General features: G+C 45.2%; 1 protein-coding gene across 1 annotated transcript in view; it reads right to left on the bottom strand.

Annotated features, from left to right (window-relative positions):
• Positions 1–4887: 4887 nt before the first annotated feature.
• GPR162 (G protein-coupled receptor 162) overlaps positions 4888–23672 on the bottom strand; it is a 28570-nt gene continuing 9785 nt past the window's right edge. The window contains exons 2-4 of the mRNA XM_018567373.1: positions 16723–16912; positions 15629–15813; positions 4888–5536 (exon numbers count right to left, since the gene is read on the bottom strand). Coding sequence (XP_018422875.1) covers positions 5018–5536; positions 15629–15813; positions 16723–16912 — 894 coding nt within the window. The 3' untranslated portion in view covers positions 4888–5017. The remainder of the gene's footprint in view (positions 5537–15628; positions 15814–16722; positions 16913–23672) is intronic.

The raw sequence follows: 23672 nt of genomic DNA, 5'->3' as shown, positions 1-23672 counted from the left end.
CTCTCATGTAGGCTGTGTCTCGGTTGATCCCTCTAGTGATAATAAAGATCTATATAGAGGAATCAGGACATCCTTCCTCCTGCTGGAGATCCCTCTAGTGATAATAAAGATCTATATAGAGGAATCAGGACCTCCTTCCTCCTGCTGGGGACCCCACTAGTGATAACTAAAGATCTATATAGAGGGATCAGGACCTCCTTCCTCCTGCGGGGGATCCCTCTAGTTATAACTGAAGATCTACATAGAGGAATCAGGACCTCCTTCCTCCTGCTGGGGATCCGTCTAGTGATAACTTAAGATCTATATAGAGCAGGGGCGCCCACTATTTTTCGTTCGGAGATCTACTTTTCAAATGGCAAGCTCAATGTCTGGAGATCCCTCTAGTGATAACTAAATATCTATATAGAGGAATCAGGACCTCCTTCCCAATGCTGACAACAGAGAACCAAACAAAGTAGCTCCTGATCATGTGATTACTATGTCAGCTATGGCATATTGGTCAAATGCAAGCTGCAGGCTTCACTGCAAAATGCACACTGCCACCTTCAGCCTGCAATGGGACCTGCAGTGATATCTATTCAATACTGTAACTGTCTGATACGATTACATTTTTAAAAATATTAATAACTATTAAAAGAAAATGTATCTTGGACATCTAGGCATCAATGACCTCTGGTTACCTCTAGCAAAGTAATAGCCTTTTCATGACGAGGAAAGGGTGTGTGCCCCTCTTGTGGTTGATTCAGGTCTATTTTAAGCCCAACAGATGTAAGGAAGAGCCTTCACACAACATAGACCTGACAAGAGTGCCATCTGCTGACTGTAGGTGGTAGGTATGAAATATTATGTAGAATTTTATATTTACCTAAATGAAAATAAATGCAAAATATGTTTTTTTTTATTGAATTTGTAACTCCAGACAAAACTTTTTTTTTCTTTTTTTTTTGTAAGGCTGTTTTTGTAAAGATTCTTTCTCGTTAAGATTTCCCATCACTTCCTGTCCCTAGAGATTCAACAGGAAGTAGGTGGACATCTGCCCAATATGAGGGGAAATCCTGCCTTTTACAGTTGTCACCAAAACAAGTGTCCCCTTTAAAATATATCACCTCTATTCTTGTTTTGGTTGACACTGCCAAATGTTTGCATTCCCCTCCCCTTTCTCTGCCGGAGAAAATGATCACTAGAGTGGAAATTCAAAGTAGATCTCCCTAATAGGGACACAGACAGTAAAACAAAAACTGACAGGGGTTTTAGCCCTTCCCTAATCTATCTGCAACTAAAAAAAAAGTGTATAGAGTTCTTCCCTTCTATGCAGTTGTGTGTGCGTTGTTTTGTGTATTCACCCTTTAAATCCAAATGCTAGACAAGCTTCTTAAACTTCATGAGCCTGATCTAAATGGTTATCGGCCCTACAGGACTTCTAAAACTCCAAAATCTGCCAACAGGGAGTGATTTTGTACAAATGTGAACATGTTTTTGTGCTACTCTTGCGATGGTTTTAACAATGCTGGAATACAAATACCTCTTATAAAGGTTTATAAAGGTGAGCACACTCATTTTATAATTGCTGGGACCCCGCTTGTTGTTGGTGGCTTAAACAGTAAGAATAAATAACTATCCATTATCAAACATCTCCAATATGTCATATGCATTCTCTTTACTTTGTTCTGTGCTGCTTTGTGCCAATGTTGCTGTTATCTACCTCCTCATGTATCACTTGCCGCTCCCTTTTACATTGTAAGCCCTCTGGGGCAGGGCCCTCCTTACCATCTTGTCTTGAATTGTATTGTGATTGTAATGTCTTCCTTTATTGTAAAGCGCTGCGCAAACTGTTGGCGCTATATACTGTAAATCCTCTATAATAATCTAAACAGAGGATGTTCCAAAAAGTGCTTAATGTTAAGCTGGATACCGTCTATGTCACTGTAATGTTCCCTATTATAATCTATTTCTCTGATTAAATGATTACAGACAGGCGTCTGTTCTATCACAGATTGAGACTACGTTAGAATGTGTGACCGGTGACATGGTCACACATTTAAACGTAATCTCGCCCAGTTTTTCGGCGGTGGAATAGGTGAAGCATTCCAACACTTTCTCCGCTGTTCCAGGGCAGATCGGCATCGCAAATCGCATGTGCAGGAGAACCGATCTGCCCTGGAACAGCTGATTGGTCCTGAAATGTCACTTCTCTCCGACTTTGTGAGTGGGGTGAAATGTGAGATCGCAGTCGGTCGGAGAGAAGTGACATTTCAAGACCGATCAGCTGTTTCAGATCCGTCTTAGGAGGGGGCCCAAGATAAAATCTTGCACCAGGGCCCTTTGGTTATTAGGTCCGCCACTGCGTCTATGCATCTGAACTCTCCACCCCTGAGTTTCCTCTTATTAACCTGCTGGGGCTCACTAACCTAGGAAAAAACTAACACATTAGATACACATACATAAAGTACATATAAGCACACACACAATCATCTACCCGCTGGTAACATGGCTGGCTGTCCTCTAGTCTCTTCCAGTAGGAAAGCGCAGGGGTGGTGGTGCTGAGAAGGAGCTGCATGAGGGGCTGTGCCCTGTTTAAAGTGACACTAAACTCAGGAGTAAAATCTTAAAGGAGAACTATGCAGTTATGGCTTTTCCCCATAGTTCTCCTTAGGGTAACGGAGGACACAAACTAGCGTCCTCCCGTCACCCTAGGCTTAGCATATATATACTGAGACGCTGCACTATACCGCGAGCTGCTGCTGCTCGCGGTATACTGAGACGCCGCAGCTAAAGCGGACCTCGACAATTATGCCGGGATCCGCCCAGCTGCGTGAGTGACAGCTGGCTCTGCCTATCTAGAGGCAGAGCCAGCTGTACCCGCCCCCTCCCCCGTCCGTTCCGCCAGTCAGCGCTGGCGGATGGGAGGGGGTAATCCAGCCCCTACCCTGTCACGGCAGAGAGTGGTGACAGGATCGAGAGGTGAGCGAACGCCGGTATGTGTTCGCTCACCTCCCGATCTACTGAGCTGACCTGTGACAGTCTCATTGTCACAGGTCGCCTAGAACTATGAGGTGAGTGAAAAGCATTCACCTCATAGTTCTCCTTTAAAAATACATTCAGGTCCCTTAACAAAAATGTATCTTATTTGTGTATCACTCGTCTGTAGATCCTCCAATCATCTCGGAATTGGTGCTGACACTGTCCTTCCTTCTGGAGGGGGGCTACTTTTGTTCCCCATGGTCCCTGTGTGTGTTGTAAAGTAGTCACCGCTCCAAGCTCGCTCCCGTGATGGACTACAATCTCACTACAAATTAGGAAACTAAACATGAGATTGTAGTCCATCCCAGGAGTGAGCTTGGAGCGGTAACTACTCTACTCACAGGGACATCTCCCGAACACTAGATCTGAACCACATGGTCATTATACTGAGCGGTGCGATGAAACGGGCCCCCACTGGGGCTGTGCTGTTAACGCTGAACTCATGCTGCTTTCAGGTTCGCCTGAAGACTCTGTATGCCTACTAGACATGTGCGATTCGTTTCGTTACGAAACGAAATTCGTCCGAATTTTTCTGAAATTCGTAAATTCGGAAGCATCCAAAATCCGAATGGCAGTTTCCGAATTATATCCGAAATACGAAATTCTGTAACGAATTTCAGATCCGAATTTCTTTGAAACAGGAACTAATATTACCCCTCTAAATGAGGTTGAACAACATGACAAGATTTTTTTTTAAATCCGAAATACGGATCCGCTGCTGCTGAGGGTTGCATTCAAATACAGGCAGGAAATACGAAATTCCGTTGACGTATTTTCGTTCCATTACGAACATTCGTTATATTGAAGGTAAAAAGCAAAGTACATTTATATTGGAGTTGATGGTAGTTTTTTTTAAAGCCCGAAATACGGAATTCGGAATACAGAATCCGTCAACGGAATTCGTATTTCGTTTGGTTGACCAATCAGAGGTTGTCTCTTCTGCTGCTGAGAGTTGCATTACAATACACAGGCAGGAAATACGAAATTCCATTAACATAATTTCGTTCCGTTACGAACATTCGTTATATTGAAGTTAAAAAGCAAAATACCTTTGTTAATATATTGGAGTTGATGATGGTAGTTTTTTTTTTTATACGAAATTCGGATCCGGAATTTGTTAACGGAATTCGTATTTCGGATAAAAAAAAAACAACTACCACATCGACTCCAATATTAACAAAGGTATTTTTGCTTTTTAACTTCATCATAACGAATGTTCGTAAAGTTACGAAAATGTGCCGAAACTAACGAAAATTCGTATTTCGTACGCTTCCGAATTGAGTTTCGGACACGAATTACGAAATACGAAATAACGGATATTACGAAACTAAACTAAACAAATTTTTTGATGGCACACAAGTCTAATGCCTACTTGATTCCTTTGTATTTTCTTTTGTCATGGTGAAATGTCTATTTGCCATTTTGTTATGTAATATATTGGAAACTTTCATAAATTCAGATTGGACTAAAAATATTTTCTGAATCAACCTCTTGTTGGTGGTCAGTATATGTGCCCAAGGGTATTTCAAAGTAAATCCAATTCAATTATTGACCTTTACCCTCAGTACTTCACAATTTTATTATTTTGCTCTGTTGCCTATCTTAAACATGTAACATTATTCCAATCATACGTTTAACAAATTACATACAAAATATAAAAAAAAGTCTGGTGGTGTATTGTTATGCTTCTCTCTTTCTCTATGCTTCTGTCCTTTCTTGTGCCATCATTCTGGTATTTTTGTGCCACGACTGCAACACACAGACTGGTACTCAAATCACATTTTATTTATATTGTCTTTTGGCTCAATTTCCAGTGTATTCGTAGTGTGTCTGTGAGGGGGGCAAAGTGATATCGAAGGAGGCATGATAACATCTGGTATGCCTGAGAACAACATATTTAAAGGGAGGGTCCATTTGCAACCATCTTCAGTTCCGGGGTTGCTGATATAAAGGAGGTAAGCGTTATCGACCCTGTATGCTCTTGAAGAATTTGTCATTATGTTGCCCCACCTTTACAACCCCGTTCAGACAAGGAGGACCTACGGGTTTCGGTTAGGGCAAGAGGCGGGCTGCACAGAGATAGCCGTCGTTCTCCTACACTAGCCCAGGCCATGCCTCCGTCATGTCCCTTTCTAGGGAGTGGTGAGGGCCTAGGGGTTGACCGAACTCGGTGGGGTGTCCCAAGGGGTGAAGGGCAGGGTGTGTCATCGATATAGGAAGTTATTTCATCTCGAAAGAAGGAATTGTGGATGCCGCTGCCCATTCCTGCAGGTCCTCCCATGCCGCTTTGCAAGAACTGGTGCAGAGTGCTCAGACCGTCGTCCGAATCTCTTCTCGGGTGGCGGCCCCAAGGTGGCAAGTCGTGAGCCCGACGGGGGGTGGATGGACTGCTTCCACGCATGGATCCAGGCCCGCCCCGAATGTCATCTGAGGAAGACCACCTGAGCAAGAGAGGTGTTGAGCGAAGGGGGAATAGATCAATTTCATCATGCGACATCCTTCGTGAGAGGGCAGCCTGTAGAAAGAAGAGTGCAACATTAGCAGAATCCGCTGTTTACTTTAATTGATTTTCATCTTTAAAGACCAACTGAGAGCTACATTCTATTTCCTTTTAATGTTTTCCACTGCCCCTAAAATTTTTTTTAAAGGAGAACTATGAGGTGAGTGCTATTCACTCACCTCATAGTTCTAGCCGACCTGTGACAATGAGACTGTCACAGGTCGGCTCAGTAGATCGGGAGGTGAGCGAACACATACCGACATTCGCTCACCTCTCGATCCTGTCACAGCCCTCTGCCGTGACAGGGGGCTCCGATCCGCCAGCGCTGACTGGCGGAACAGACGGGGGAGGGGGCGGGTACAGCTGGCTCTGACCTTAGATAGGCAGAGCCAGCTGTCACTCACGCAGCTGGGCGGATCCAGACATAATTGTCGGGATCTGCTTCAGCTGTGGCGTCTCAGTATATAGTGAGCTGTAGCTCGCGGTATACTGAGCTTAGGGTGACAGGAGGACGCTAGTATGTTACCCTGAGAACTATGGGCAAAAGCCCTAACCCCATAGTTCTCCTTTAAGTACTCATTTTTTTCTAGGCGCTGGAGTAAAGCAAATGTACTTACCTGATCCCTGCTCCACCAGTGGTCAGTACTCTCCTCTTCTCCCCCTTCACTGCCGCTGGTGGTATGTCCCTTGGCATCCTCACTTCTAATGCAGGTTATGGAACCTACATTAGACATGATGGCATCAGTGGTCCTTAGACTGCTTGAGCCAAGGGGAGAGGAGGCTGTAGGGACCGGTCTAGCAGCCCAGAGGCAACCAGTGGAAGCGGGGATCAGGAAAGTAAATATGCTTTACTCCAGCTTAGCACTTACCCTTGCAGTGTGGAAATAGCCCCACTACAAGGGTACTTTGTTTGTTTCCCTGGAGCTGGGCTTTAATTACAGTTGTTGAAACCCCTGTCAGGTTATTTTTTACTGTCTGTGTCCTGTTGGGAAGATTTCCCTTCATTTTTTTGTCCCAGAGATGCAACAGGAAGAAAAAATTATAATTAAATGAGAGGAATTCCCATCTTAGACAATTGTCATTAGAATATGTGTCCCCATTGGAAGATTTTTCCCACACGTGGGTTTCCTCCAGCTACTCTGCTTTCCTCCCACACTCCAAAGACATGCTGGAAGGTTAATTGTCTCCTGTTAAAATCGGCCACGTGTGAATGTGAGATAGGTCCCTATCTCTCTAAGGTCCCCATCTCAATGTGAATGTGATATAAGGACCTTACATTGTAAGCTCCTGAATGCTGGGGACTGATGTTGATGTTCAGTATGTAAAGCACTGTGCAATTTTGCATGCATTTGCGAGATACACAAGTGTGAATGGGGCCTACTAAAGCAGCAATATAGATACAGCATACAGAGATAAAACAGGTATTTATATTTTTTTTTACACAAGATTCATACAACTTTCCCTCGGCATTCACACATTTTTCCAAATAAATCAATTTTTAAAAATGTTTAAATCCTGGGTGAAAGTTTATTGACTCATATGTGAAAACATTTATAAATAGACCCCAAAAGTGTATGTCACGGTAAAAATAAATGAAAATGTATGTTGTACATCTCTGCAATACATACACAGCTCCCCGTGTTTTACCTCATTAAAAACACAGTGAGTACAGAAGAATACCAGTTGATCTGTTAGAAATCCAGTGAGCTTCTAGCTTCCTGTCAGGGATCACAAGACAGTGCCTCTGCTGCACTAAAATGCAGCCCTATCTGCCAGACTACAGAACTCCACCCATGCCTACCCCTGTTCATTTGCATACTTTGATTTCTTTCCCAGCAAAACAATGCTGCTGCCTTGACTCCTAAGAGCCTGCCAACAAAATGTATGTAGGAAAAAAGCTCATTGGGGATGTAGTTCTGGAGGTGTGTCTATGTCAGTAGGAAGTGGGAATCATAAAAGGAATTAGGTAAAAGAAAAAATATAATAATGGGACATGTTCTAAAGGGGGAGAGGCAGGGGTGTCCCGAGGCTGGGTGACACCCTGAGCGGTAACCGAGTGTCACCCTGCCGAGACGTCACTGCGCATGCGCGTGACATCACCACGTGCGTGCGCGATGACGTCATCGCGCACGCGCGCCCGAATGCTGATACCTGCCGGCGGCCATCTTGGTGATGGACACCGGCAGAGAGAAGAGGGGACAGTCACCCGGCGGGATAAGGTATGCCGCCGGGTCCCCTCCTCTCTCCTGATACTGTCGTCCATGACCGAGCGCCCGTCTTTTCAGAGGGGGGTGACACCAAAATGACTGTGAGTCATTTTGGTGTCACCCCTCCAATGGTGTCACCCGGGTGCGGGCCGCACCCCCCTTGTGACGCCAATTGAGAGAGGGAGGTTTGGTGGTAAATTTGGGTATGCCTACACACAAATGGTTTTACACACTTTATGTGGGAGGGATAAGCCTGAGCTGCCTACGAACTATGAGACTAGAACATTTCTAAGGCACGTTTTTAGATTCTTCTACATCCTCTGCGGCACAGAAAAGCAATTTTTAACAAGCTCTAAAAAAAGGAAAGAGAATAACTTATATCAAGGAGTTTGTGCAAGGCAGCAGTACCGAAGATGGAAACCCCAGAGGCCAGCATGTCTATCTTCTAATGCTTGATGGAAGCTGACACAGACAACCCAGTATCATACTCTATGAATATTTCATGTCAATGTTTTTTCCAGCCCATCTTGGAGCAACAGCAAAAGTGAAATGCGTAGTTATTTCAAAGGCAGAAGATCTCTGTCTCTACACCAATGAGTGGAAATACTTCAAATTTGACAATAGGCTTTGCATATTGAAGGTCTTTAAGAAAGCAGTGAGGCCTCAACCGCCCATTTAGAAAGACCCTGAAAAGTAATTTTTGCCTTTTAGCCCAGTAGCCAGTTTGGATTTTCAGGCCTCTGCATGGAAATGACCCTACTGGAGTATAAGGCTCAGGACTGGGAGATAAAAGTAGAAAGATACCCAACAATAACTCCAACTGAACCAGTCCCTCCTGGGGATTAGAGTAATGAACCCAGCTGCAGGACTGGAAGATAGAAGTAGGAATGTCCTCACTAATAACTCCAACTGAACCAGTCCCTCCTCGCGGTTAGAGTAATGACCCCAACTTCAGGACTGGGAGATAGAAGTAGGTAAGTCCTCACCAATAGCTCCAACTGAACCAGTCCCTCCTGAAGGTTAGAGTAATGACCCCATCTTCAGGATTGGGAGATAGAAGTAGGAAAGTCCTCACCAATAACTCCAACTAAACCAGTCCCTCCTGGGAGTTAGAGTAATTAACCCAGCTGCAGGACTGGAAGATAGAAGTAGGAAAGTCCTCACCAATAACTCCAATGGAACCAGTCCTTTCTGGGGGTAAGAGTAATGACCCCAGCTTCAGGATTGGGAGATAGAAGTAGGAAAGTCCTCACCAACATCTCCAACTGAACCAGTCCCTCCTGGGGATTAGAGTAATGACTCCAGCTTCAGGATTGGGAGATAGAAGTAGGAAAGTCCTCACCAATAACTCCAACTAAACCAGTCCCTCCTGGGAGTTAGAGTAATTAACCCAGCTGCAGGACTGGAAGATAGAAGTAGGAAAGTCCTCACCAATAACTCCAATGGAACCAGTCCTTTCTGGGGGTAAGAGTAATGACCCCAGCTTCAGGATTGGGAGATAGAAGTAGGAAAGTCCTCACCAACATCTCCAACTGAACCAGTCCCTCCTGGGGATTAGAGTAATGACTCCAGCTTCAGGATTGGGAGATAGAAGTAGGAAAGTCATCACCAATACCTCCAACTGAACCAGTCCTTCCTGGGGGTTAGAGTAACAATCCCAGCTTTTTATGACATGGCATTTCTGGGATGGGAAGAGAAATATATGTCCAGTCAATGGCTATGCAGTCTAAGTCATTTTGTTAGTCCTGATGGCAGAAGGAGCAAAATGTCAGCTTTTTCCTGTTGCTTCTGACTTCACTAAATTAAATGATGTCCCAGGGGAGGGCTGGGAACCTTTGGCCTAGAGGGCAAATATACCCAACTTGCCCTTTTGCGATAGGTACAGATTCACAACTTCCACCTTCAGCTTCCTTTGCAGCTCTTGGCAGTTGGTCACATGACATTATAGAGTTGTATAGCAAGTCAGTGCTGGAAGATGTCCTCTATCGCTGCAAACACAGGTCTGAACAGGTTGCAGGTAGCTATATAATGCTTAGCATCAGGGTCTTCCCTTTACTGAGGCAGCCTGAGGATGTTGCCTCAGGTGGCATCTCTTTGGGTCACGTGTGGGGGCTAGAGGCAGAGCGGTGTGTTTGTTGTATAGTGGCCGCTCTGCTTCACATTGCAGCCCTCTTTCCGGCCAGAGCATTCCAGGTTGCTAAGAACCAGCTGCCTGGATGCTCTGGCCGGTGTCCTGCCTAGCTCCTGGCAACCAATGACGTCACTGTTTGCCAGGAGCTGGGCGGGACTCCGGCCAGAGCATCACAGGTCTGCAGAGGGAGGCGTCACTGTTGTGCACCACTACACCAGCCTCAGGCAGAAAAAAATCTAGGGACACCACTGCTCAGCATGTGTCACTGACTGATCAGTGTCTGGATGGTCTCTATTCAGCCAGATATTCACTTAGGAATGGTCTTGGGGGCAAATGCTCCCTGGACCACTAACTCAATTCTACCCCGGGATGGTGCAATGGGATGTTAATAGTTCTTTGCTTTGTCTGCCCTTCTAGACTCCTGGGAAAAGGAATGGCCTTACTTTTCTGTGCTGCCTGAGGTGGTTTAGAAACCTCGCTTAGGGCTCCTGCCATTGTAGACATTGAACCAAACATTGTGAGGGGCAGATTTCTTCCTTGTTCTCAGTCCTGGTCTGCAGACATATCAACCAATATAAATAATAGCACAAGCTGCGCTATTAATCATACACTCCAACCAATACCAGAAAACATATATAACCCCTTTGCGCAGACAAAACTAAAAACAAAAGAAATCAATAGAGAAATCATAAACACAATGTGCAACATATATTCCCATTCCAATATTTAGGGGCTTAGTCACGCATACTAAGAATGCCTTCAGTGCAATCTGGATTGCTTTGTAAATCAAATGCTGTAATCGATTGTGTGTGTTTAACAAATGTGAGTGGTGGATACTCCTTTTACATATGATTGTATACCCTGTATGGAGTTTGTGTATTGAGGATCACTGGAGGACATCAAATCACTGCAAAAGTGGAAGGTCCATTGACCCAGAGACCCCCAATGTAATTTATCTTTCCATAATAGAGAAATAGCTTATAAAGATAAGGTTGTGTACATGAGGAGTGGATGGTGAAGGAAAATCATGCATATAATTTGAAGGGGTACATATTGCATATGAACCCCTAAATTGCAGAAGTTAAAACAAGTTAAGTTAAAACAAACCTTGATGTCTGAACCCAGTTTTACAACTTCCGTATATATTGTTAAATTATATCTTACCAGAAACTTAGGGCTTCATCTATTAAAGTTCCACCCAGCGTAAAGCCGGGAGAATGCCGTTCGCACATCACTAGCACCCCTCGATGGTTCTGACGAGTGTAGAAAATCCTGTACTCATCAACGCCCTCTAGGGGAACTAGGGCATCCAGGCTGAACTTTTATACACGGAGCCTTTAGTGCAGGGATGGGCAACTCCGGCCCTCCAGCCGTGCCTTAAGTACAGTGGCGGAACTACCAGGGTCACAGAGGTCGCGGCGGCGCCCTGGAGTTCCGCCACTTGAGGGGGCCCAGGACAGGAGGAAGGGGCCCCTGGTAACCGCTGACTACCAGGATATTTATTATCCCGGTAACCGCTAATGTCAGTCCCGGGACCTCTTCCTCCTGTCCTGGGCCCTACATGCTTCACGCTGCTCCCCTCACCTTGTTCCGGGCGCAGCGTGAAGTATCATCCAGCCGGGCAGCAGCCAATAAGTGGGAGCGGTGTAATCCCCGCCCCCTCATCACACAGAACTGCTGCCCAGTGCCGACTAGAGCTGCCGCGGACACGAAGGGGGAGACAGGGAGTTGGAAGTATGAAGGTGACATGGGGTCTGGGAGCGGAAAGCTGGGGACATGAAGGGGGAGATAATGGGGAGCAGGGGACATGAAAGAGAAGAGTGTTTTTTGTTTTTGTTTCCTTGTCTAAATTTTGTTTAAAAAAACAATTAAAAAATATATAATTTGTTTCTTCTTGGGGTGGGTGGAGGGAGCTGGATTCACTAGTTACGCCACTGCTTAAGTACAAATCCCAACATACCTCTGCCTCTGGGAGTCATGCCTATAACTGTCATTTTTTGCAATGCCTCATGGGACCTTTAGTTAAACAGTTGGAGGGCTGGGTTTGACCACCCTTGCCTTAGTGTATCCAGGTAAATTATACCTCGTTTTGTTCAGGACATATGGGGCCTTTATTTGGCGGTAAATGTTAATATACTGTATATCTTATCTTATCTCCTGATTATTCTTTTGTAATCAAAGGAATATTGCTCCTTTGGTGTTTTTGATGTTTTTGTTCCTTGATTTATTATTTCATTTTGTTTTCACGCTGTAACAAAGCAGTTATAAATCTTTTCTGGTATCAGTTGGATTGCATGATTAATAGCGCAGCTTGTGATATTATTTTTTGTCGTTTATAATCAAGGTTTAATTTTGATATTATTGAAGAGCAGCGGCTGGGTGGGAATTTTTGGAGAGAGCGGAAACTATTATTATTTATAATGTCAGTCGATATAATGAGATACAAACAGTGCTTCGGAAGTGAAATAAAATACCACCTTTGACCAACAACATCACACATTTTAATATAAATACGGAAGATGAATCATTGCGACAAGAATCAATTTCTCTTATATTACAAGAATAACTTACAGTCGTCTCAGATATAGGGGACCTTGCATAAGCATCGGCATCTGCTCAAAGATGATAAAATGATCGGACCAATGTTGCCAGATAAGCCAATATGTATAATTAAAAGGGCCAGAAATGTGGGTTTGGAGCTAGCTCCAACTATAAAACCGCCAAAAAAAAAAAAAAAGTTCGACCTGGTTAAAATGTAATATGAACAAAGGTTTGTAATAAATGCACAGGGCGAAGATGTACTAATAGCGAGAAGGAAATGAATGCCTTGATTTCCATTTCTACAAAAGAGCTTTTTCCTATCAAACATTGAATATTTGCAATACAAAGGGGGTGATTTATGCTATGCAAAGACCATGGCTCAAACTGTATGTGGCTCGCGGGGAACGGATGTTGAAGGAAAAAGTGAAGAGACATTTCAGAACCCTTTTAATGGGTACAGATGAACATGCTTTAGTAAAACACTATAAGGCCCCATTGACACTAAGCGATTTATCGCGCATTTTTGCCGCGTGATATCGCGAGAAGTCGCCGGCCAATGCTATTCAATGGAGCTGTCTTAGCTCCATGCCGCCCGTCGCTCGTCGCTGTCGCTCCAGCAGGACCCTTTTTTCGGCGGATTTTGCGCGATTTTTCTATTTTTTAAGGTGAAGGTCGCGCTACCGTCGCTAGAACGTCGCCCCGAAAGTCGCGCTATCCCGGCCGCGCGGAACCGCTGGAAAAGGTATGTCGCTTAGTGTGAATGGGGCCTAAGGATCATCATCGTTCCGATTTAGAGACTTTCTGGGGAATTAAAGTTATTTGTGAGAACTGGAGGAGAGGAAATTATGTGGAGATTACGTCCAAGGAGGAGACCAAAGGGATATAAATGAATAACCTAATACCAGAAGGATTAAACGTCAAAGTAATTAAAGTGCGAGTCCAGCCAAAAGTTCTATCCAAAAGAGTTTTGGATAGAAAGAGAAAGGGATAGAACCTCTGCTGGGTCTAGGGATGAGCTTGGGGTTGTGGCGACCATGAGTTTGAACCAAGCCCAAACTGTTGATAGTTTGCTGAAAGGGTCAACAATTTGGCCACTTTGCCGACCTGATGAACCTCCATTTGTGTCCTAGCAATCAATGATGCTGTGCAACCCACACATCAGCATTGGTTGACTGGTGGCTAAGCTGCATAGCATCATTGGCTGACTGGTGGCTAAGCCGCACAGCGTCATTGGTTGACTGGTGGCTAAGCCGCATAGCATCATTGGTTGACTGGTGGCTAAGCCGCACAACATCATTGGTTGACTGGTGGCTAAACTGCATAGCATAGCACCAGTCAACCAATGACGCTGTGCAGCTTAGCCACCATCCCTAGATAGCAATATAAATGGTGCTGTGCAGCCTAGCATCAACGGTTGACTGGTGGCTAAGCCGTACAGCATCATCGGTTGACTAGTGGCTAAGCCGCACAGCATCATTGGTTGACTGGTGGCTAAGCCGCACAGCATCATTGGTCGACTGGTGGCTAAGCTGCACAACATCATTGGTTGACTGGTGGCTAAGCTCCATAGCATCATTTGCTGACTGGTGGCTAAGCCGCACAGCATCATTTGCTGACTGGTGGCTAAGCCGCACAGCGTCATTGTTTGACTGGTGGCTAAGCCGCACAGCATCATTGGTTGACAGGTGGCTAAGCCGCACAGCATCATTGGTCGACTGGTGGCTAAGCTGCACAACATCATTGGTTGACTGGTGGCTAAGCTCCATAGCATCATTTGCTGACTGGTGGCTAACCCGCACAGCATCATTGGTTGACTGGTGGCTAAGCCGCACAGCGTCATTGGTTGACTGGTGGCTAAGCCGCATAGCATCATTGGTTGACTGGTGGCTAAGCCGCACAACATCATTGGTTGACTGGTGGCTAAACTGCATAGCATAGCACCAGTCAACCAATGACGCTGTGCAGCTTAGCCACCATCCCTAGATAGCAATATAAATGGTGCTGTGCAGCCTAGCATTCTAGCAACCAATCACTGGTTGCTAGGACACAGGCAGCCCTGGGTTCGGTTCACTTGGATGTTTGCTGAACTGGGATTTTTGGGTGGGTTTGGCAAATGTGCAAGAAAACTGAACCCTGACCAGTTTGGTTATATCTACCGCTATCCAGGACTTCATTATGGAGATTTTTTCTCACTTCCTGTCCCGGGGATAATGGTTTTCCCAGATAAGAGGTAAGGCAAAATCTGCAACAGGGACACAGACAGCAATAAAAATCTGACAAGGGTTGTAGCCTTCCCCTAATCTACAAAAAGTATTTTTATTTCTGTCTTAAATGCTTTTTCTAGAAGATCCCCAATACGTGGAAACGCTGCTTTTATAATAGATGTTATTGAAGAGTTAATGATTTCCATGCACTGCACTGGTGATGGCCAACAAACCTGAAACAGCTGTTTGCAGCCTAGTGGGATTCTCTATAACATTAGGCTGTATGTGTGCTATAATGTTGATGTTCTGGATGCACGGTTGGCCCAGGGGCATAAAGGAATGGTTTGCATTCCCCTTCTACCATATTATAATGAGGGATAGACTCTTAATTTTTGGGATTTGTGGTGTAAGTAATGCTTCCAGATACCGTCTGCTACCCAGGCGGTCGCTATGGGGCCCGGGGGAACAGTGGGGCCCTGGCCAGATGCCGTGTGGGCCGCCTGGGTCGCTATGGGATCCTCTGCTGCTGGCTTTCACTGGCGGCTGAAGAAGAACACGCCGCTGTTCAGATCATCTGTGCAGCAGCACGTTCGTCTCCAGAGTCAATGAGAGCCAGCAGCGGCGATGGAGCAGGCTGGTCCCGGTGTTCTGTCAACATCATCAACTCGCGAACCTGTGACGTCACCGTTAGTGGCGGAGGAGGCGGGGCCCGTGCTCGGCAGCAGGGGAGGAGGCGGGGCCCGGTGACAAAGAAGGAGGCGGGCCCGGCGACGGAGGAGGTAGGGAGTGCGACCAGCCCACCTGAGGGTGACCCTGCAGAGCCCACCATAGAGAGTCTATGGTGGGCTCTGCAGGTTCACCCTCAGGTGGGATCTCGAGTGGGCTCTGCAAGGGGTATAACTAGAAATCACGGAGCCCCATACAAAATTTTGCTATGGGGCCCTGTGATTTCTAGTTACGCCCCTGTGTGTGTATATATATATATATATATTGTTCCTCAAGTAAGCCAGACTGTATATCTCACCTGGTGTCGATGCACCTGCAGGTACTGGCTCCGGTCTGTGGGCAGAAGGACATGTCTCACCGGGATGTATTTCCCATCCCTCGGGTCCCCTCCCAGGTAGTGTGGAGGTCTTTTGATGGCAGCACCATTGGAATCAAAGCGGACTTCGCACAGCCGGCCGTCTGAGAAGTCATCCCGAGCACTGTCTGTGATGAATTACACATAGAAGGAGTCAGTGATTGTGCAGTATCAACAAACAGACATATCACACTTTGGTGAAAGGTTACAGCAAATAGACTTGTGCGCCGTCCAAAAAAATTTGAAATTCGTTAACGGAATTTCGTATTTCGGATATAATTCGGAAACTGCCATTCGGATTTCGGATGCTCCGAAATTCGGAATTTCAGGAAAATTCGTACGAATTTCGTTTCGTAACGAAACGAATCGCACATGTCTAACCGCAAATAATTGCAACAGTATGTAGAGTGTATGTCAAGGAAAAAAAAACATAAGCAGTACATCTGCAATACACGCACACCCGCTGTGTTATAGCTATTTCTACAAGTACAGAGAAATACCGGTTGATCATGTTTTAGAATAGCTGGCTCCAACTCTCTCACCTCAGCTTTTGTGAACTTCCTGTCTAGTACAAGATCAATAAACAATTCCCAATAAAGGCAAAAATTAACCTTCTTAGTATATTTTCTTTTCAGGTCAAATTGTAATGTAATACTGCATTATCGCCACTAGATGGAGCAGAGGAACAAAGGTAATAAATACTTTTTTAATCTGCTCCTCAGCTCCATCTAGTGGCCATAAGGCGGTATTTTCCACATATTATATTCAACCTGATAAAGGTTTTTTCCTGAATTTCCAAAATGGGTTTGCTTTTGTAACAATAAAGTAGATCTGTACATGTGAAATGTTGGTTTAAATTTCTTCTGTCGCTCCTCATGCAAACCTATATTTGTTACACCCTAGGCTCCGTCCTGTGCAATGGAGGCTTTGTTTTGAAAGAGGCCTCATTTGTATCCATCAGAGACACCTATCGATACATGAGTCACCCCAACTGCTTTTGATAACCCGACGGTGTAACCAGCCCACACTGGTCTTACCTTCATCTCCCGCACTGTCGGACAACATGGAGGCGCAGTGCTCCCACACAGTGCGCAAGTCAGCCCGGTACCGTGCACAGGACCAGATGAAGGAGGGCAGTAAAAGAGTCTGTGCCATGGAGCACCATATGACGCACAGGACCATCCATGGGGGGGCGCTATCGTAGCGGAGACTTATAAAGCTCACCACCTAAAGAACAAGAAAAACATGTCAACAGATACATCCATCCTGTCCAAATACGTTGCGGCAAAGGGCATCCATAGGAACGGCAGTGCTTGTTGCCAATAGAAGCCAATCAAATTTCCCCAATTTTTTTGCTGCACTTGAAACCTTGAAGCATGAAAGGGAGAATCTTAATGGTTACAGTGGGCTAATCTTCCTTCATAGAATTCCTTAAATAAGGGAAACTCTATTAAATGGGCATTTAGTACTAATCATCACTCCTACTTATACTTTCACAAGTATGTAGACACCCCTCCAAATGAGCTCAGGTGTATCAAGTGAAGGGTCCTATTGATAGTACAGCATACACAGATATTGAAGACTGGGTTGTGCTTCCATTTCAGGACAACAGTTTGGGGAAGGTTCCAGAATGACTATGCCCCTGTATACAAAGCCAGCTCAATAAAGCCAAGGTTTGACAAATTTGCTGTTGAGGAACTCGGTTGGCCTGCACAAAGCCCTGACCTCAACCCTACTGAACACCTTTGGGATGAAATGAAGCCATTGTAAACCAGGTATTCTTATTCAACATCACTACTCACAAATTCTTTTTAGCTGAATGAGCACAAATTCCGACAGGCACACTCCAAAATCTTGTGGAAAACCTTCCCAGAAGAGTGGAGGCTGTTGTAGCCACAAAATGGTGACAACTCCATATTAATGGGCATGGTTATGTAGGTGTGAAAACGAATAAACAGTCCTTAATATAATAATACTACAAAATAATAATGATGATGATAATAATCATAATAATTAGGGATGCACCCGCCGCCCGGCTTCCTGATTGGCCGGGAAGCCGGCTCCATGTTCCCCCGTGGCACTGCCCCGGCCAGAGGAAATCTCCCTCTGACCGGATGTTCCAGTATCGGGGGTTAGTATCAGAGCATTTGGGTGAGTACGAGTACTCGCCCAAATACTCGGTATTGGCACCGATATTAGTATTGGTATCGGTGCATCCAGTGGTGTCACAAGGGGGGTGCGGCCTACCCTCGGGTGCCACCATTGGAGGGGTGACACCAAAATGACTGTCATTTTGGTGTCACCCCCTATGAAAAGTCGGCCACTCGCTCACGGAACCGAGAGCCCGACAGTGTCAGGAGAGAGGAGCGGACCCGACGGCATACCTCATCCCGCCGGGTGAACGTCCCCTCCTCTCTCTGCCGGCGTCCATCACCAAGATGGCCATCGGCAGGAGTGAATAAGACAACCGCGCATGCTCGATGACGTCACGGCGGGGTGTCACCCGGTCTCTGCTCTGGGTGTCACCCCGCCTCAGGACGCCCCCTGGGTGCATCCCTAATAATAATTATAATAATATAAAATTATATATTTCAGACCTCGGGGTGAACGCTCAGAAATGCCTGTGATTGCATTGTGTGGCTCACACTCAGCACGACAAAACTGTATAAAAACCGCATTATTTAGTGCTATAAAAATATCTTATTATAGTGCCGTCCTTTTTACTTTTTAACATCATCATAAACCACGTCAATCATCAAAGTGCCACCTCCCCACAATAAAAGGGCCCGAACCAAATGAATACAATGACATTGGAGCTAGCCTGTGCATGGTAATGCTTTGAAATGGACGTTCGATTTATTAGGAGAGACATTTTTTCGTCCAAATTTAATTAAAATAAAGCATCAGGTTTAAATGTCCCCTCAGAGGCTGCGACAGATAATAAATCCCGCCTGAAATTTGGTTGTAAACAAACCGGTTTATTCAATAAGGGACTGTGCGCGGTGAAATATGGTACCTCAGCCTCGTCTTCTACTCTAAATGTATGTAAACCCCAACAATGCACTCTGATTTATTCACTTTTGGTCTTTAAAAACGAAACTCTGGCCTCCCTTCAGTCTTGCACAGTTGTACCGGCTCCTCTCCTCTTCCCCTGATATCACTGCACACTGGCAGCTTCTCACAATATGCATTAGAAGCTGCAGCAAGTCAGATAGAGACCGTTTCCAGTCTGGAGGACGTCCAGCATCATCTAGCATCTGAGCGCACTCCCAGCACAAATCAGTAAAAGAGGCCTACCCCCATACTGCCACATACATGAGTACAGCCGGCAGAAAGGGGTCATTGTGAATATTCAGAGTGTGTTGTTTTCATTAAAACCTTCTTTCTACATATAAATTGTAATTTGAGAAGATGAGATCGGCGTTGGAAACCACCATATTCCTCCCCATTGGGGACCGAATGTCTCCTTGTTCATTGTCAAATATTATTGCTTTTGCATACATTGCTTTAACCCATTAACATAAATTCATTGGAAACCAGCGTGAACAGACACGTCCCAAATTTATCTCAAATATCACCATTTCTATCTGAAAGCATTCTGCACATTAACCCTTAAAGGGAAAGCTAAGTGTGTCTTTTGAGCTATTGTTGCAGCGTGTATCTAAACCCAAGACTGAAAAAATTTAATATATTGCTGCCAGCAAGAAATCCAAATCCAGCGTATCAGGCCCAGGGCCACCCGTGTCCTAGCAACCAATGAAGCTGTGTGGGCTGCACAGCCCCATTGATTGCTAAGACACTGGAGACCCCACAGCATCCCCCCAGGACACCTGTCTGTGTCCTAGCAAGCAACGCGCACAGCGTCATTGGTTGCTAGGACACAGACGGGTGCACCATAACAACCAATGATGCTGTTGGGTCGCCAATGTCTTAGCAACCAATGAGGCTTTGCAGCCCACACAGCTTCATTGTTTGCTAAGACACTGACAGCCCCACAGCATCATAGGTTGTTATTGGACAACTGCCCGCATCCTAGCAACCAATGATGCTGTGCGCAGTGCAGGGGCGTCCTGAGGCTGGATGACACCCGGAGCGGAGTCCATGACCAAGCGCCCGACTTTTCATAGGGGGTGACACCAAAATGACTGTCAGTCAGTCACTCTCAGTCATTTTGGTGTCACCCCCTCCAATGGTGGCACCCGGGTGTGGGCCGCACCCCCCTTGTGACGCCACTGGCGCAGTGCTTGCTAGAACACAGTCGGGTGCACCGTAGCAGCCAATGACACTGTGGGGTCGCCAGTGTCTTAGCAATCAATGGTCTTGTGCAGCCCACACAGCTTCATTGGTGCCTGCATCCTAGCAACCATTGACACTGTGCAGCCCGGACGCTGGCATCATAACAACCAATGATGCTGTGCGCATTGCTTGCTAGGACACAGTCGGCTGCACCATAGCAGCCGATGACGCTGTGGGGTCTCCAGTGTCTTAGCAACCAATAACACTGTGCAGCTCAGTGTCATTGGTTGCTAATATGTTGTCATTGGTTGCTCATCTGTGTCCTAGCAACCAAACATGCTGTGTGGACCAGCCGCTAGCATCCTAGTAACTAATGAAGCTGTGTGGGCCATAGACTTGTGCGCCGTCAAAAAAAATGTTCTGTTTCGTTTCGTTCTGTTTCGGAATATCCGTTAATTCGTATCCGAAACTCAATTCGGATTCGTACGAAATACGAATTTTCGTTAGTTTCGGCACATTTTCGTAACTTTACGAACATTCGTTATGATGAAGTTAAAAAGCAAAAATACCTTTGTTATTATTGGAGTCGATGTGGTAGTTGTTTTTTTATCCGAAATACGAATTCCGTTAACGGATTCCGTATCCGAATTTCGTATTTCGGATAAAAAAAACTACCATCAACTCCAATATAAATGTACTTTGCTTTTTAACTTCAATATAACGAATGTTCGTAACGGAACGAAATTCCGTCAACGGAATTTCGTATTTCCTGCCTGTGTATTGTAATGCAACTCTCAGCAGCAGCGGATCCGTATTTCGGATTTAAAAAAAAATCTTGTCATGTTGTTCAACCTCATTTACAGGGGTAATATTAGTTCCTGTTTCACAGAAATTGGGATCTGAAATTCGTTAACGGAATTTCGTATTTCGGATATAATTCGAAACTGCAATTCGGATTTCGGATGCTTCCGAATTTACGAATTTCAGGAAAATTCGTACGAATTTCGATTTGTAACGAAACGAATCGCACATGTCTAGTGGGCCGCAGAGCATCAGTGGTCAGCATCAGTGACCTTTATATCAATACCTTTATAAAAGGAAGATCTATCCAACACATATACAGTATGTGAAAATATAATTTCATCATGGATGCCATTACTGACCCTCCTGAAAATGCCATTGACCTGGAACAAGTATGTGGATAAGAACTTCTGACCTTAACTTTACATATCTGCATATTGTTCTAAGTCAGTGACTCAGAAAGTATTAAAGCCCAATTCAAAATGAAAAGACAAGCATGCCCCAGAAGGTGTACAATATAAAATACAGCCCTGGAAGCAATACTCACCTTCTCTCCAGAGCTTTCCCCCTGCAGTAATATTTTTCTGTCACTAGATGTCCTCAGTCTTCCCTAGTCAATGACGCTCAAGGAAGACTGAGGACATCCTGCGAGTGCAAAAGCGTGACAGGGCCCCTGCACAGGGCCCCTGAGGTGCCCTGTGCTCGCCTACAATGAAGCAGAGAGTGGGGGTGATGTCAGCGACGCTCTTTGCGTCATTGATGAACACCAGAGAAGAGGTGAAGAGAATCCTGTGTGTCACATGACCAGCCTAAAGACATCTGAAAAAGGTACAAATAAAAAAAAGCAAATACATGAGGGGGCCCTTTAGGGAGGAATTAGGTACAACTGGGGGGAAGGGGGGTCATAAGGAGGGCCACAGTCAAACTGTCAGTGTAACAACCAAGCAGCCAGCATTTTAAAAGTAGGTCAGTGATGGCAGACCGTCTCATCACAGGTTTTCTTTAATGGTACTTGTAAGCCTCTTGTGGTATATGGCTAGTTGATGAATATACAGTATATCATACATGACAGTTTCACTTAGCCATAGACTGGCCCCTGTGCTTCACCTCCACAGTTTCAGGTTTAGAGCCCCTCTATGCGGGCCCCTACTGAGCACCGCCGCTGTCCGTTCCCCAAGCTCATTGAGCCTTGTAGCAAATGCATTTTCCCGATGCGCTGACACGTTCCTGTACACTTCACAGCCCAAGACGCAGATTGTTCGAGCCACGCTCCAGCAAGCATTCGGGAATGTGTCAAGGCCGCTTTAAAGTCCAGCTCTGCTCAGACGTCTTTATGCTCTCGTTATTAAAAGCATATGCCGGATCTGTCTTACCCACCAAAAGATTTGTAAAAGAACCAACCTACTCTTCATAATGTAATAAGTGTATTTTATATATTTATTGGGGTCAAGGCAAAAAAATAAATATTGAAAACATTTTTTTTTAAGTCTGGTAAATGTAAAATCCTGCACATGAATATTGTGCAATTTCACATGCAGCCAGCAGGTGGCGCCTTCATCTACTTAACCTATCTACCTGTCAGTTCTTATCCTTTTGTTTAAAGACCCCAATAGCTTGAGGTGAAAATTGCACATGCTAGTGAGTCAAAGCTGTGACTCCTCCCCCTCCTTCCCGAATACCCTGTGCACAGCTTTGTCAATCAGAGACAGCCTGCCTGAAAGGAAAGAGCTTGAGCTGTTCCTTCTCTATAGAAAAGCCATAATGTGCTGAGAATCCTTTGTCGTGGGTGTACCTGATATTAACATTTTATATAAAACAAAAAGGGAACAGTTTAAAAATGTACAAAAAAAATGTAAATGAATCCAGAACCAATATAGTTTTCCCTTTAACAATGACCCACCGTTAGGGTTGCCACCTTTTCTTCACGTGAAACCCGAACACTCTAGCGACACACAAACATTCATGGAACCCGGACACAGCATTCAAAACCCGGACTGTCCAGGTGAATCCTGGACAGGTGGCAACCCTACCCACCGTGCCCCATCTCTAGCCTGTTTTTTTACATACTGTACGTGCCCATTCAGACCTGTGCTTTATGCACTGTTCATTACCACAAATAAACAACACTCCAAGGTGCCGTGCCTTTCACATAAAACTGACCTGGTGCTGATAATGCACTCTGACTCCCAGCTCCTGAGTGTACACTGGGGGGGCCAGAAAAGGGCCATAGCAAATGTAAATCTTTCATAAAGAAGCATGCAGAGTTATAATGATTCAGGACTGGACAGTTAGTGTCTTCCAGGACCCAGCTTGTGACTGGGTATTACAAAATTGACTGAATTTTATTTTTTTCCTTGTGTAGCACTGACTCCTTAAGGAGCTGCTGTATTGTTGGGACACAGTCTCCATCTCTACTCTGCACCCAGCACAATCCCTGGGGGTTCCCTGGGGGCTCCTCTAGCACAGCAACTCTCCCCCCAGGTCACGTGGTGCTCCACCTTTTCCCTCCCATGCCCTCCCTGGGTTTGGTGGGTGGGGCTAAAGAAGACTCTAGCAGGTGCCGGCCAATAGGAAACAGTTGGGCGGTGCTAGCTGTCACTGAAATCAGCCGTACTGAGCCCGGAGTGAATAGCCGAACGTCGTTCGGCTCTGTTCACTCCGGCTCGGTTATTCACTCGGCTACACTACTGAATAACCCCGTTAATTTCAGAATTCTGACTTTTAATCTCAGAATTCGGTTTTTAAAATTCTGAGTTTGTGACTCGGAATTCTGACTTTCAAAGACAGAATTCTGATATTTAAACAAAAAAAGGAAAAAGTATTTTTTTTTTCTTTTCAAGTGAAGTTCTCCATTCGCGGCTCAATAAACAAAACAGATTTTTTTATGCTAATTTCTACTTGTTTAAATGAATGTGTCTTTGTAGAATGGTGAATGAGAGTCCACATGAAG

The sequence above is a fragment of the Nanorana parkeri genome, unplaced genomic scaffold, assembly GCF_000935625.1.
Source record: "Nanorana parkeri isolate BGI_ZX_2015 unplaced genomic scaffold, ASM93562v1 scaffold1037, whole genome shotgun sequence".
Taxonomy (NCBI): domain Eukaryota; kingdom Metazoa; phylum Chordata; class Amphibia; order Anura; family Dicroglossidae; genus Nanorana; species Nanorana parkeri.
Note: the sequence above shows the minus strand (reverse complement) of the source record. Positions and strands in the feature narration are given on the sequence as shown.